This window comes from Apus apus, chromosome 10 (genome assembly GCF_020740795.1).
Source record: "Apus apus isolate bApuApu2 chromosome 10, bApuApu2.pri.cur, whole genome shotgun sequence".
Classification (NCBI taxonomy): domain Eukaryota; kingdom Metazoa; phylum Chordata; class Aves; order Apodiformes; family Apodidae; genus Apus; species Apus apus.
Genome location: NC_067291.1, coordinates 3,781,947 through 3,797,678, shown reverse-complemented (window position 1 = coordinate 3,797,678; position 15,732 = coordinate 3,781,947). Strand labels below are relative to the sequence as shown.

Here is a 15,732-nt window from a genome sequence, read left to right as displayed (position 1 = left end):
CCTTCTCTCTGTCTGAAGTCTGTTTCTTTGTCTTTCCCATTCACTTAGGAAAACATAATCATTTGGTGCATTTCTCAGGTCTGTTTTTCAGACTTGGACCTCACATTTGGATTGCTGTGTCCGGAATGATTCTGCTATAACCATTCAGGCTCATCTGCACAGGCTCACTTGTTCTTGTGTCTTTATCATGCTAAGCATAAGCTACTTGTCTGTATTCTCAAGACCACTCATAGCTATGAACTCTGGCCCTTCTGTCATCTGTCACTCGTTATAATAGGCTGTGCAATAACAACACTTGTGGGCCGGAGTCTGCTGCTTTTTTTCACATGCAGTTGTGTGTTACTCCTGGAGTAGCCTCTTTGGTTTCAATGGACAGTCTTGAGAGATTGCATGCAACCCATTCTGGGAAAGGGTAGGAAAAAACTGCTCTGAATTATTGTTATATAATAAATAATCTCCAGATGAAACCATTGACTCCATTTCAAAACTAGTATCCTTTGAAACAGTATAGTAGCAGGAGAAGATGTATCATCATGTTAACATCCGTTACAAATGAAGTAAATAGATACCTGTGCATTAATTCCCTGACTGTTGTAATATTCATCAGCTCATGTGTCTTAATAACCGTGGTAAGAAAACTGTGAGTAACTACCATACTTAAATAAACTCATATACAGTGAGAACTATAATACTGCCCCATTAGCTAGTTTAGAAAGCTTTGAGATACAGATGGAGATAAATTCAAAATTGCAATGCTGAACCAATAAGGAGATTTATTCATCTTTGATTTCCCTCTTTGCAGTTAATAGTAGTTATTCTTGGTAATTATGAAACTGTTTAAAAATTAGCAGTAATGGCGACTTAATTAAATACCATTAAATAAACGAGAAGTAGCTCCTGTGACCACAGAGAATCATGCAATCATTGAGAGATGTTTGGATTTAACAGTTTCACTGAACAAAGCAGCTCCTTTCAAATACAAGATTTAGGCTTTCCTAGAACAGCAGCTGAAATCCACTGCCATGGTGAAGATACATCTCTTGTTATTTGTATAGTGGGTAAAGATCTGTTGCTGTGTGTTTTATGCTGCATCAAAATTGCTGCTCAACTTTCATAATGTTCCAGATAATACACTGCCTTTGCTAAGAGCCTGCTTAACACTGAAGTCAATCACACATCTAAAATATTATTATTCTATCTGTAGTATTGCACCATCATGTGTATTAAGAAAAAATGGTGAGGAGGTGCTGTATACAAAAGTGTACATATGTGGAAGGCATTAATTTGTTTTTTTGGCTGTTGAAGCTCCTAGATATCAGTACAATGCCATCCAGTCTGGTAGGAGTTAATCTCTGTAGAACTCATCCAAGTGGTAGGGAAATAGTGATTTCCTAGAGCAGCAGCCCATATTAGCATCTGCAGTGGAAGGCTGTGTTTCTGCCACATTGCCCCCACAGTGCTTTATACCACGGGGGTTCCTCCAGAACAAGTGCAGTAGTCATTTCCAATTTTTTTCCTTCTTAAATTCCAGTTCTGGCATCTCATTTAAAAGTGTGAGCTTGTTCTTGTGCTCCTACTGTAATTATACACCCTTGTGAGGTACAGCTGGCAGAAAACCCAATCAATTTAAAGCAATGTGTTTAAAACTGAAGTAGGTGCTGCACGTAGTCTTCTTGTAGGTCTGTGGATTTGCTATGACTTATTTTTTAAATGCTTTTCTCTATGCTATTTATTTGGTAAAGACATAAAAGGGGATATGGAACAACTAAGTGCCATGACTCTGCTGCTGCACACTCACAGATGACCACAGTGACCATGCATAGTCCTCGTTAAGATTCACTAGATTTCCCTCCCGTCTCCAAACTGAAACCATCTCTATAGGGCAAAGCTGGCTCCAAAGAGAATTTGAAGAAAACATCAGAATTTAATAGACCCCACATTTCACAGGGTGAAGAAGTTGAAATGAATATTGGAAGAATATTTTTTCTCCACTTCTTTACAATTGCAGGAATTTGTACAAAAATCACAGAGATTATTTGTTTTCATAGTTTGTGGCACTTTTAAATTGTATCAGTTTTATGTAAACATAATATTCAGATAGTATTAAAATTTTAGATTCCTACAGTACCATTCTTTCAAGTTGCAGGCTAAAGGAAGTGATTTTTCTTTTTATTGTTCTCATAAAATTCCAAATATCAATTACTTATTTTTGTCCCACAAGTCAAACAGCCTGGGGGAGATGCCAAGGACATAATAACCATTCCAGTGTGTTGGTTTGTATGCCTGATGGCTTTGTGAAGTAAATGTTTCTAATACTCCCACCATCTTTCTACACATGGACGCAGTTCTATCCTAATATTCTTATCTGCTACATTACATGGTATCTAGAGATCACAAAGAGTCAGTAGATCTGAGCTACTCCAAAACAAGCAGTGATACAATGAATAATAAATTCCACTTTTCTATTGCTGTCAGTGCCCAAGGCCAGGAAATGAAAGGTTTTAATCTATTCTGAAACCAGAGTGTTGATGTGCTGCTGTTGGGCTGTGACAAGCAGCAGTAAACAGTCTTCTAGATGTAATAGTCAGGACTGTAATGTACTTAATTAGTGCTATATGAGCTTTATCTGGCCTTACATACTATTTACATTGCATTTTTTATACACATTTAGAATTGGGAGACAATGGTGCTGATCTTTTTTTCCCAGATTGCTAGTGTGTTTCTTGGGGAGAGCTAAGGTCTGTGCCAAAAAAATTAAGTTACAGATCCTGCCAGGTACTGAGGCTTTTAACTCTTGCTTCAGGAAGCATAACACTGGTGCTGCTTCAGTTTGAGCCTCACACAGGTAGTCAGCTGTCAGTCTGCATTTTCAGTGTTTCACTTATCCTTTCTGCTCCTATCTCAGTTTTCCTTGCCACAGTGAATCTGTTTCATGTTTAGCATGGTGGCCCACCTACCCCTCTTTTTGGATGTAATTAGTGTCACAGCATCCACAGGAAGGAGTGACGTTTGAGAGCTAGCTGCACAGACTAGTTCCCTCAGCAGGATCGTGCAGCATGACTGGTCAAGTACTTCACCTGTTTTTTTATCCAGCCTTTTCCAAGGTTGGGAACTCCATCTGAGATGTGTGCCAGATGAACTGGCTATGTGAGTCATTTCAGATGCATGTGAATATGCCAAGTCTTTAGAACTGACAGATAAAACAGAATTTGAAACCTTTAGCCGGCAGCAAGCTACTCTGTCACAGTCATTAAGCTGAAAAACATGGGAATTGCATTAAAGACTGTTATGAAAGTATATTCTGTCTAATCACAGCTGCAGGCAGTGTGTTTCTGAAGCAAGAAATAAATCATCAGAATGAAGGTCTCATTGAACAGCAGAAAGTCAGGATGAGCTTTTACACTGTTCACCTTAAAAGGGATAGTGAACCTTGGGTTTTGTGTCTATAATTGTTTAATGGGTTAATGAACGTGTTTAATTATTAAGTTCATGATGCTTAGCCTATTTTCCAAAGGCAAATAGTTTCTGGAACTGGGTTATCTCAAATTTATAAGCAGCAAGGTGTTGCTCTTTTGCACAGAGGTTTGCTGGTGTCACTTGAGATGACCAGCAAATGTCTCACATGAATAACAGTGGACAAAGATAACAGCAGCTTGTGTCACAATCTGTCATTTTGTACCTTGCCAGGAGAGCACCATTCCCCTGTGACTGAACCAAAGTGCAGACTCCTGTCTAGTTCTTCATTCCCTCCATTGGTTGATGCTGCCACCTCTCAGTTTTTTGCTCTGCAGGTACAGCTCCCATATCCAGCACCTGGCAGCAGAGGTGTTTGGTGTCCCAGAGGCTGCCTGCATAAGCATTGTGCCACACCTGTGCTACACCTATGCCACAGTCTGCCACAGTCCATTGAAATCTGTAGTGTATTTAGTGTTTAACAGACAGTGAATTCAGATTCCTGGATCACAGTGAACTCCTGAATACAGTTTAGATGCCTTGATATTTACCAGTCTTTCCCTCTTGTTTTAGATCATAGAGAGCCCTCCAGGTCATCTTGCTTCTGATAGTGGAACATCTCTTTGTTCAGGAAAGGAGCCTCCATTACTTAACTTTCTCTGTCCTGAAGTTGGTTAGTCTGAAATCTTTTCATTACTATTACTCTGGCACTACATCACAGAATTTCAGGAACATAACAGAACAAAACAAAATATTAGAGAGAGTCCATTCAGAGTCAGTGGTATTGTGGGCAGAACCCTCTGTTCCAGAAAGGAAGATGCATTCAACTTAGTGGCTTTCTGTCATAGCTCATTAAGCAAAATCAAAGTTAATCTATATGCTAACATTTCTTAATTTCCAGCTGTGATAATCCGAATTTCTGGCTCTGACATATGTGTTCCATTTTTCATTAGAAACTCTGCTCAAGCTTGTAGTCTTCAGTTTCACAGAGATTCAACAACCTGGGTCCCAGATATATGCATTGATTTGTTTGTGCCAGAAAATATTGTTGACAATCGTTCATGAACGAAAAAATGTAAACAGAATTACATCTGCAGCATCTGGCATAGTGGAGACTTTAATCTTCGGAAGGCCTTTTTAAAGCAAGATTAAAAAACAGTGCCTAGTTGAAAAAGATTAGTGTTGTCTGTGTTCACAGGCCCTTTTATGATTTAGGTCTGGCTGTTTACATGGAACTATTGAATTTTTCTTTTGGGTGTAGACTTATTGTTGCTTTTAAAATGTGCACATAATGACACTGCTCCATTTATAATATCTGCCCAGACACAAACACTATAAATGATAGAACAAACAATGTCATTCTTTTTTCTCTTTCTCTTTTTCCTTTTTTTCTTTTTTTCCTCTTATAAAGGGAGAATCTCTTGTATGGGTTGGAAAACCATAGACATCGGACATTCTGGTGGCAGAAATTGAGTTCAGATGAGGAAAGTGCTCTTTATGCAGTGACCCACAGCAATTAATGGTAAAAAAGAAGAGTTTAGCTCTAAAATCTGTGGTCTGGGATTGCTGTTTAGATTTCTGAAATGGAAAGATGTTGATGCTCCTTCAAATTAAACTGACACTACATTACACTAAAGATTTAAAGATCCCTGTAGCTTCACTGTGGCTCCTTTTTCTGTTCTGAAAAGTAGAGAAATTACATCAGCACAACCAAGTTTAAAGTTAGCTCCCCTCTAATAGTGTAACAATATAATACACCTTATGTTGTTTGTCTGACAGCTTTTATGAAAATAACCTTCTGAAGTTCAGCCGTAGTATTTTGCCTGGCCTCACTTTGAGATTTGATATCTTGAAATTACTTGACATAATATCCTGACCTTCTCCCATGTTTTTCCTGTTAACGTTATTGATGGAAGATGCTCGTAGGAAACTGCTCAAGGCTGAATGCATCTGGGATACAGATGGAAGGGCTCCATGTGGGTGCAGTGACATGAAGCATGCTCTGCACTAGGTGGTGCTGATGGGAGAAACTACGGCCTCCTTAGTGCTCAGTAAATTTACTGCCGTTATCTTAAAGAGGAGTTCAAAGATACTTTGAGACATACAGAGTGTATTTCTTAGATTTTGAATGGGCGTTTTTCAGGAAGGGGCTCTTGAGAAAAATGAGACAAATTCTGTAGAAAGCGAGTTAGTTGAACTAACGGGTTGCATGAATGTAAAAATGTCTGTTCTTCCTCAGGGACTGAAACCACTAGTAGCATGCCCCTGTATCTTGGCCAAAATTTCTGCTTTTCCAGGATGTATTATATGAAGATGCCTCAGCCTGTACAGCCATTCAGAATATCAGACATTTTATGTCTTACCCAAAGGAAAGGGAATTTTCAAAAATAGGTATTTTGCTCATAAGCACATTTGAAATTGTATGGATCCTTAACTATAAATTTAGAAGCCTAAATACAGCATCACCTTTTGAGAATTTTCTTCATACTTTACAAATTTGATTGCTTTCAGCTATTCATCTAAGAGTATAGTGAGGCACATAAGTAAAAATATTGCAATTCGTAGAGGTGCTGAGTACCCTCTCCTTTTACTGACATCAGTGGGAGTTTAAATTATTATTAATTCTGTAGAGTTTTCTTTAGATATTTGTTTAGATATTTAGATTTATTTAGATATTTAGATTTAGTTTATTTAGATATCTCACCATGTATTTTGCCACAAATTTCAGCATCCAAGTTTAAAAATTGTGGCCATAATCACTTAGGCCCCTGGAGATGACTCCTCAAACCTTAAATGACGAGGAAATGCCTTGAGTTACCTTGATGCTTTCCAGATAATATTTAGACAAAGAATGTCTGCATTATTCCTTCCAGTCTGAAATCTGCAGATCTAGTACCAGGGAGGAAGCCTGGAAAACAATGACCTCCTTGTCAGAGACTCTGGTTTCAGTTGGGAACGGCCACTTGGCCTGTTTAGTTAATAAGCCCCAGAAACCTTCAAAATTAGAAAGAGCAAAGGATGTTAGTTTAGAAGGTCAGAGGGTTAACAATGGAAGGAGCAGTTTTACTCAAGGTCATTTTCTGAGCAAAGTTTAGCAGAACAAAACAAAGATGGGAGAAGGATTATTAGGAGTTAGAACACATACAGGTTACACATTTCTAGACCTCATCTTGGGTAGTATAAATTTTCATATTTTCACTTGCAGTTGTAGAATTACAATTGTTTATATTGGTAAAGACTGATTCCACACCCTTAGACTTAAAATTGCTTTGAAATAGGCTGATGAAAAACTTTTCAAAAAAAATTTTGGAATTTTAAATTGAATTAACTGATGAGATCCCTATTTCCTGGTTCTAATTTATGTGGAATGCTAAATACTCTGTTTTGTTACGAAAGGGAAAATGAATTTTCTTCATCTTCTTTTTGTCTGCCAGATGTAGTAGAAAGAGTTTGAATTTAACATGTACACAAAGGTCAGGGCACCAGAGTAAAACCTAGGATAGTGCAAATGGTTTGGCCTCTATAGCTTCAGGACATGGCCCTGCTGGGAGTTCAGTCCAGACCTAATTGAGAATATATTCCTTTGAATTCACTCATTCTTCTTCTGGACATTTGGAAAAAATAACATGGTCCACTGTCCCTGGAGACCAAGATCCTTTAAGAGACTCCAATATCTAAGGTAATCCATGCATCATCTTGGTCCATCTGCCTGAGCAAGTAAATCTTAATAGACCTGTCATTGTCTTCAAGGAAGAGCTGACACAGTTTGATTACTCTTATATTGACAACTATGGCTTTATTCATGTCTTTTGTTCAAGCAAATGAGAACCGCAGACTTCCTGAAAGCTTCTATGAAAATCACTGCTTTCTAATGTCACGATAAGCCCCTCATCAAAAATAAACTTTTCTGCGTTAGAGGTTAAGGGCAGTGTTGCTAATTTCACAACCCAAATTCATCAGTGTCACAAACTGAAATATCAAACCAAGGCTGTGTAACACACAGGGCCCCACTCTTACTCTTCTGGCATTGTTCAGTTATTTGTTGTGACCACGTAGGGAAACTACCAGACATAGCTCAAAGGAAAGGTTGCATTTTAAGGGCTGTTTTGTCAACATCTCTACCCCTTGCCTGACTCAAGTGTGCATTTGAGGACATCTGTTAAATACACCCTATGAGGTATGTATTTAAAGCCTCTGATAGGAGAGCAGTAATTTTGTCCCTGCCAGTCAGACATACCTATGAAAGCTTATTTGGCTTGATTTTATTTCCTAGAAATTGTAGACCAGTGTATCCCAGCCTTCGCAGCCCAGGAAGCTCCTCCTGCCTCAGACCCTCTGCTCTCCTAGCCTAGTCCTTGCCTTGGGTTGCCAGTGAGGCAGTGCAAGTGACTTTGCTGCTGAAAGAGCTGCTCATTATCTTGACTTGCATTGGGCTGAGGAGAAGTATCCTCAAAATTAGATTAATCAATCTGAATAGACTATTTAATTCAGCTTCCTTCAGTAAAGGATAAGCTGCAGAAAGAGAAAGAGAAAAGGAGGCTTGAATCTTATTTGTTAGTTTGTCAAAAATCTATACGGATTCTCCAGGATTTTTTTCATTCAGAGTGCCATCCTTGATTCACATCCATGAAAACATGCATAAGGCTCTTCACAGAGGATGACTTTCACCCCCAGGCCTTTCCGAACTGTCATGGATTCTGAAATACAATCAATTCTTCTTTCTTTTTCTTGCCGAAGCACATTATTTTACCCAATAAAACATAAAGCTCTGTTTCATCATGTGACTAGATGTTTTCCTGTTCATACAAGTGTGTATTTTAAACTTGGCAGATTGTTAATGTTCCTTCAGAACTGTTGCTTTATCTGAACCAAAGGGGCTTGGGGATTGTTAACTCCCTTTCAGCTGCCAAGCCACATGCCAAATCTGACTTCCGGGAGACGGGAACTTTTCAAGGCAGCTGGCGATGGCTGGAAAGCTTGGTCAGAAGGTAATGTCACTTATGTTCCTAACACTCTGAGTCAGAGCTCAGATTCTGTGCATGTAGGTTAAAAGGTCCAACTACTAAAAATCTGCCATTGGATGATGGTTATTCAGTATGACCCTTCTGCACAACTATTTAGCAAGTTGGTAAGTGGTTTTCCAAAGCAGTGATCTAAACTAATTTATATTACAGACAGAATATTAGTCTGAGACGGGGTGATCTTGATTTTCCTCTCCACTGATATTTGTGGGTTTCTTCTGGTACTGGCTCAGGAAAACACACCCATGAGCATCTCTAAAACATAGTTCACAGTTATTATGTTACTAGCATTGCTACTATACAGTGCTGGATCGGGATCAAATTGCTCAGCAGTCTGCAGAATTAATGCCCAAGTGAAAAGACAGTCAGACTCCCTTTGTTTTCTTTGGTTAAGAAAACAATTCTCAATTTTATTGTAATCTTGTAGCAGTTGAGGAAAGAAGATAGAAAGAGCAGGTGGTCAGCTTAAAGCCTGACTATGGAAGAGACCACAGTCAATTAGTTTCCCTTGAAAGAGAATATTAGAGGGAGGGAATCAAGATGATAGTATTTATTTTTCTTAATGAACATAAAACTGGCAAACACTTTACTGTCCACCTCTAACATTGCAAGAATTCATTTACTTTCCTATTAGTTAGGTCTCAAAAACCAAAAAGATAACTTGTGACTGGAAATCTCTCTAGCATTTTAGCTTGGGAATAGTGGGTGTTCTTTGAGCTTAATGAGAATGCAGAAATGCTGTTTACTCTGCATACATTCATAATGCATTTCACCTATTGTCATGCTAGAGGCCCATTGTAAATTAATTTGGCAGATAAATTTACAACGGCAATTTGCCTTCCAGTTGTATAATTTATTCATGTCAGAAATAATGCATTATATTCTTCCTTTAACCAATCTTTTTTTTTTCTAGGGTACCATCTTAGTGAATAAAATTTATTCTTTATACTGAGCCTTGTGTGGCTTCATAGTGGTCAGTCAATAACCTCAAGGGGATAGTTTTGGTCACATTACTGGTCACTTATTTGGATGGATGATGGAGTGCCCCAGTCCCATCTGTACATATATTACTTTCTTTTGTCTTAGGGGCACTGTTGGAAGATTAATTAGGTCCATCTGTGGGGAAGGATCAGCCTTAGGGGATTCAGGTAAATAAAATAAATGCCAAGGGGAAAAAGTGCTGAGGGGGATGTTTGGAAGATCAAACTGTTTTGTGAAACATTAACGGGGAAATTACATACAGAAGGAGACTGAAAGAAAAGTAAAACTGCCTTTAGTCTGGGTTATTTCAGCATGACCTGATAAACATCTACTGCTGCTGTGCTAGGATAAGGATCTATGAAGAGGGCTAAAGTCCATGGGCAATATTCTCAGCTAATATAAATCACTATTGCTTTCTGATGTTAGTGGAGCTACCTTCACTTTATGGCAGTGGAGATTTGAGTCATATCTGCCATAGTGATGGGTTTTCTGTCCTTCACTTGAGTGATCCAAGACATGCAGTAAACTGATTTTAATTCACATTCTGTTTCCTCTTTTTTTTTTTATTTTATTTTGACAGTGCCATGTTATTCATGGCTCTTAACATCTCACCTCTGCTTTCCTTTCCTTTCGCCTTCTTTCTGTGTTTTCTTATATTTTTCTTCCCTTTCCTTCAAAAAGTTCCACATGCAAATGAATCTGATAGCATAAAATAGAAACTTAGCTCTTACTGACTTTTATGTCATTAATATATGCATAATTAATGGGTGTAACTAGTACATAACCTGTGTGAAATTTATGGCCATTTAAGTTACATCTCACTCTGTTGCCTTATCAGTCTAAGTGGGGATTTGCATTCCACAGTGCAATGGAATTGCAATCCACAATATTTTCATGAAATAGTAAATGGAAAAACTAAAAGACCATTTTTCTCACTGAGCTTTAGCTATCTTGAGGGACTGGAATATAAGAGTTGCTTTTCTTTTAAACGTTTGTTGGAGTGAACTTAGGTTCCTTATGAGTTTGGAGTTCAAATCCTGCTGACTTTTAAATTAATTAGTAAAACCAGAGAAACATGAGAGCATATTTTTGAGACAGAGAGGGAAAATATTATTTTAAAGGAAAGGGAAGCAGCATACAAAGAAAAATGTAACTCAAAGGGCAAGGGAGGAGTGACTGTTGCTGATCAATTTGACTGCTGTATATATATGAAAAACTACTGGTGAGAGGGGAGACATTGGCTCTGGAAAGGCAAGTGCCCATCTCCAGCATGTGCTGGCAGCAGTGGCCCTGAAGTATCAGAGGGGAACAATTCCTTCTGTGGTTAATCTTCAAGGTCTAATCCTGAACAGTTGGTGAGTCTGCACTATGCAGCGCTTAAAGGAGACTAAATAAGATGTGGATGCATACACATTGCCACACAGAGCCAAACAGACAACCTGGAGTGTATCTGGGTTCTTTGTTGTAGAAACTGTACGGTATGGGTGGTACCTCACACTCTTTAGGTAACATAATCATGTAAATAAAAGTGTAGTTTGATGTCTGTGTATTTTGGATTAATAGCTCCACATACTGCCACTGCAGAACAGAGCCTTTATTGCCCAAAGCCATTTGTTCCTTCTAGTGTGCCACACTTTCTAGATGCAGGGTATTCTGAAGGCTCTCTCCTGGTCTTTGTGAAATAGGTCAATGGCTGCAGTCCAGCACCTACAGAACAATATCTTATTCTATAGAGAATTCTGTATCTTAGAATCTTCTATATCTTAGAGCCACTCTCACAGGCTGGAATAGTTCTTGTTCATATCAGTGGTGCAGCAGGTGAAAAAACAGTTGTGGAACTTAAAAGGTCCTTTAAAGAATAAAATGTCCCCCTTTAACATTTTCTGGGCCAATTTATTTTCTCTGGTAGAGATAGGTGGTTCCTACCTGGTTGATGCTGCATATACTTATTAGCATAGGTACCTGAGGACTTCATCCTGCAAAGAATGAGCCATATCACTTCCACTGGGCTCCACGTGTACATATTCTGCAGGATTCTAGGAGCAAGCCTGGATCATGGTAGTAAGTTTTCAGTTGTGCAATTGGGAGGTGGAAACTGAGGGGCTGGGCAGAAATTTTCTTTACTGTTTCATAGCAATGCACAGTCTTGATATGGGTTTGTTTGGACTGCAGCCTTTTGTTTGTAAGACTTGAACCTACCTGCAATAGAGGAATTATTGGTATGACTGTTTGGTTTGTTTCCGTGTTTTGTTTTTTTTTCCCCAGGTGCTTTTTAAAAATTGTTTAGTTTGGAATTTTTTAGTTGATTGGAAATCTGTAAATTAAGTATTTCAGAGGGGGATTAATTATTTTGTTATTTACTAAAAACTGAAAAATGCTTCTTGCTCTCTTTTGTTTTGGTCCTGTTTGTTGGTTTTGGTTTTTTTTAGAGAAAACCTCTTATTGAAAACAGATATTTCTCACTGAAATGTTAATTTCCTGGAAAAAAAAGCCACCACATTTTCCATCAAAATATTTCAGTTAAATAACTATTCTGTGTCTCCAGGGTGTCCTTCTGAAAAGACAGAGAAAAAAGCCAAAACCCAAAAAAACCCAAACAATAGAGAAAGAGTGAAAAGATATCAACAGATAAACATTTGGTTCTGCTCTATAGTTCTTACTCAGGTAAGATTCTTCCTGGGATAAGAAATGAGAGCAAGTTTCAGCATATAGGAACTGGAGAATCCTGCCTAACATATGGCTAAAGTAAGTCCCAGATCTATACATTTTCCAGGAGTGAACACATTTCATACATACCTCTAGTAACCGACTTGTTCATTTTACAGAGTGAGTGTAACAAGTGAAGACTGGTTGTGAATGTACCATGAAGCTGGCTCAGCAAAGGTTTTCCTACAATTAAAATACATCTGGCTCTGTTCTGAGTGGGAAATCACAGACCTCTGAATGTTTTGAGTATTTCCTTATGCACAACAGCAGCAGAAAAACTCCATATGCCTTAACCCGTCAAATTCTTATCCCCTTAATCATGGGGCTAAATCAGCTGCAATAAGGAACTTCAGTCTAGCATCTTTAGGAATCTTTGAATCTGTAGTATTCAAAGCAAAGACAATGAAAATGGTCACAGGAAACCTGAGAGGCACAGGCTGGTGCTCAAATGTTTAGCACACTGGTGTTAATTTAAGTAAGTGTGAAATAGCTTGAGGTGTTTCACCGTAAGAGCTTGAGACTGCCACGGGCACTGCTCCTTCGGATGCAGCAGGAACAAATACCTGCTGGTTCAGCAGCTGCATTTTCCAGTGGCCAAAAGCACCACCGGGCAATAAGGGGGTGCATGGCTGTGACTAGGGAGCAGTACAGACATCGTGCTTGTCTTTGTCCTTCACCCTTCTCAAAGGGGCAGGCTTGGGTCAGGAGGCAGCGACAGTTTCCTTACCAGAGTCTCCTGCTCTGGAAAGGGCTGCTCTCCTGGTACCTATTTGGCCTGGTGGTCGTCCAGGTTAGCAGTGTTGGGGGCAGGTTGGTTGCTATACCAGCCTGCCAGGCTGGGGGGCCTGTGCTGGGGAGCTCGGGGCCGAGGGCTGAGGAGTTACTGTGCCTTTTCCCTGCCCTGGTGGGCATCAACGCCGAGGGAACCCGGAAAGGTTGCTCTCACTTGGATTGCCTTCATTACTTGGATCTCCCTTCCCTGCTTGCCTCTGGGGCCTTTCATCAAGTCCTCTGTGTCCACACCGACCGCGGGACAAGTGACAATTCTTTCTGGGAAGCCTGAGGAGGCAGCTGGCGGGCTGCAAAGGAGGCGGCAGGGAGTGATGGATGGAGAGCCAGAAGGACAGGCGGACAGACGAATGGATGGATGGCGAGGCCAGGGCTGGGAGGGGGGCGGCTGCCTGCCGCATGGTGCTGGCCCCGGGGGCGGGGGTGGGGGTCGGGTGGGTGTGCCCCGCTCTCCCCGCCGCCGCCGTGGCCCGCCCCGTTCACAAGGTGCCGGAGCCGGAGCCAGAGCAGCAGCAGCAGCAGCGCCGCGTCCCCGCCGCCGTCCCAGCGCCCGCCCCGCCATGCCCAACTTCGCCGGCACTTGGAAGATGCGGAGCAGCGAGAATTTCGACGAGCTCCTCAAGGCGCTGGGTGAGACACGGGGGAGCCGGGCAGCCCGGGGCTGCGTCCCGCGGGAGAGGAGCTGGGAGGGGGCGGCAGCCGGAGCCGAGCCGCCGTGCCCAGTGCCTCAGCGCCGGGCAGCCGGGAGAGCCCCGTGCGGGGGCGGCTGTGAGCCCTCCCCGGGGAGGAGCGATGGCGGGCACGGCGCGGGCAGAGCCTCACCTGCCGGCGCCCGCGGTCCTGCTGCGGGGCTCGGGGCTGCCGCTGGATCCCGCCGAGACCCCGCGTCGGTGCAGATGCTGCTGGCGCGGGAGGGCCCCGCCGCAGGGCTGCGAGCTGTGCCGCCGGCCTCCCGCACCCACCTCGGTCTGCGCGGGGCTCGACGAGCTCAGCCCCGGGCACAGCTGGCGACTTCAAGCTCTGCTTCTTCCCCGCTTCCTCCAGGTGTCAATGCCATGCTCAGGAAGGTGGCGGTGGCTGCCGCCTCCAAGCCCCACGTGGAGATCCGCCAGGACGGGGACCAGTTCTACATCAAAACTTCCACCACTGTCCGCACCACCGAGATCAACTTCAAAATCGGGGAGAGCTTTGAGGAGGAAACGGTGGATGGACGAAAGTGCAGGGTAGGATGGGAGCTGGGGGGGGTGTGTGTGATACAAAGTTATTTTTAGATGGGACAAACACATCTGTGGCCGGTGTCCCCAGAGAGTGGCGTGGCTGCCCTCCACTCTCTTCCTCCTAGGAACACTCTTTGGGGGTTCTTGGTGGACGCTGCTCCTCTTGTCCATCATCTGATGTTCTCCCTCTTGCAAGGTAAAACTGAAATCTGAAAGCAACAGAGCATGGCAGACCCCAAAGGCAGAGTTTGAGTACCCGCCGTTCAGCCCCTTTACTGTCAGGTTTTTGTCCAACTGTTTTTGCTTCCTTCTCCCCTGGAGACCTCACCTGCAGTGAAAGCTCTTCCCAGCCTCTTTCCCTGACAGGAAAATGGGGAACAGTGGAGAAAGAGAGACCTCAAGAGTCAGGATTTAGTGCACAAACCTGGCATGACTTTTGTCCTAAACGGAATCATCTGAGCTTGCAAGCAGGACTGCACTGTTGGTAGTTTGGGGCTGAAATCCTCTTTCATTCCCTTGCAATGCATGTCTCCAGTTTGCTGTTCAGAGAAGTCTTTACCAGTGCAAGACAGACTTTCATCCAGTGTTATACCAGCCATAATTACACCATGTTCTTGTGCAGAGGTGCATTTAGAGGGTGGTCACTGGAGTGTTTTGGGCTTGATTCTGTGTGAGAGCCCCTGCTCCTCTACCTTTGTGACCACTTATATGGCCATGGAGGAGTCTAAGTTGGCAGCATCTGACACCAGCTTCTTGTTGATGTAGGAACGTGGGATCTGGGGTACTGGAGAACTGGGCTGATCGTAGCTGTCTTTTGAAAAAAGTTATCAAAGGCGTGGGTTAGTTATCCTTTCCTCAGGCTTTCCTCTCACACTTGTAAGAGAATTATATATAAAACACTATAAGAGAAGTAGGAATAGAGAGTATCAGAATGTAGTCCCAAATGAGAATACAGTTTTTAAAGTATCATATGATGGTGGAATAGTCTACTTTCCAAAATACTGTCTCTGCTAATTGTCGGGCCACTACAAATTCAGCACTTACTGTCTCCTGTACCATTGCTGTGAGTTTTAAGTTTATAAAAAAAAGGGAGGCAGATTCTGGAAGTCAGTGAACATTCAGAACATCCACTTGATCTCTAGGATGAGTTATCATATATTTAACAGTTTGTTCAGGAAATGTTGCTGGCTGTGTTAATTTATCTTGTTCAGCAAAAGTAGTATTTTAGTGTCTTCATGCATAATGCATGTACAATAAGTGTGACCTGCTTTCTAGAGAAGGATTTATTGCTGCAGATGGAAGAACAATAATTATGGCTGTAAGCTATGAAAGTTGGAAAAATCTGAAAGAAATGTGTTTTGTGAAGTAGTAAATTTTTTCCATGTGTTGTGAAATTATTTATAGTCCACTCTCAGGAATAAGTTGTACTGCTGTGTGTATATAACCAAGATGTGGCCGCAGAGCAGAAACTGACAGATAATAAAATAATACTTCAGAATGTAATTTGCAATATCTGGCAAAATTGCTGACTGGTGATAGATTTTGATACACTTTATGAGGTGGAA

General features: G+C 41.5%; 1 protein-coding gene across 2 annotated transcripts in view; it reads left to right on the top strand.

Moving 5' to 3' along the window:
- The window catches only part of CRABP1 (cellular retinoic acid binding protein 1), a 37,015-nt gene that overhangs the window by 10,489 nt on the left and 10,794 nt on the right, over positions 1-15,732 (top strand). Inside the window, exons 1-2 of one of the 2 annotated variants that reach the window (XM_051628684.1) lie at positions 13,342-13,580; positions 13,995-14,173. In XM_051628684.1, coding sequence (XP_051484644.1) covers positions 13,511-13,580; positions 13,995-14,173 — 249 coding nt within the window. In that variant the 5' untranslated portion in view covers positions 13,342-13,510. Of the gene's footprint in view, positions 1-13,341; positions 13,581-13,994; positions 14,174-15,732 lie in introns of those variants that run through there. The other variant, XM_051628685.1, reaches the window with a different exon arrangement.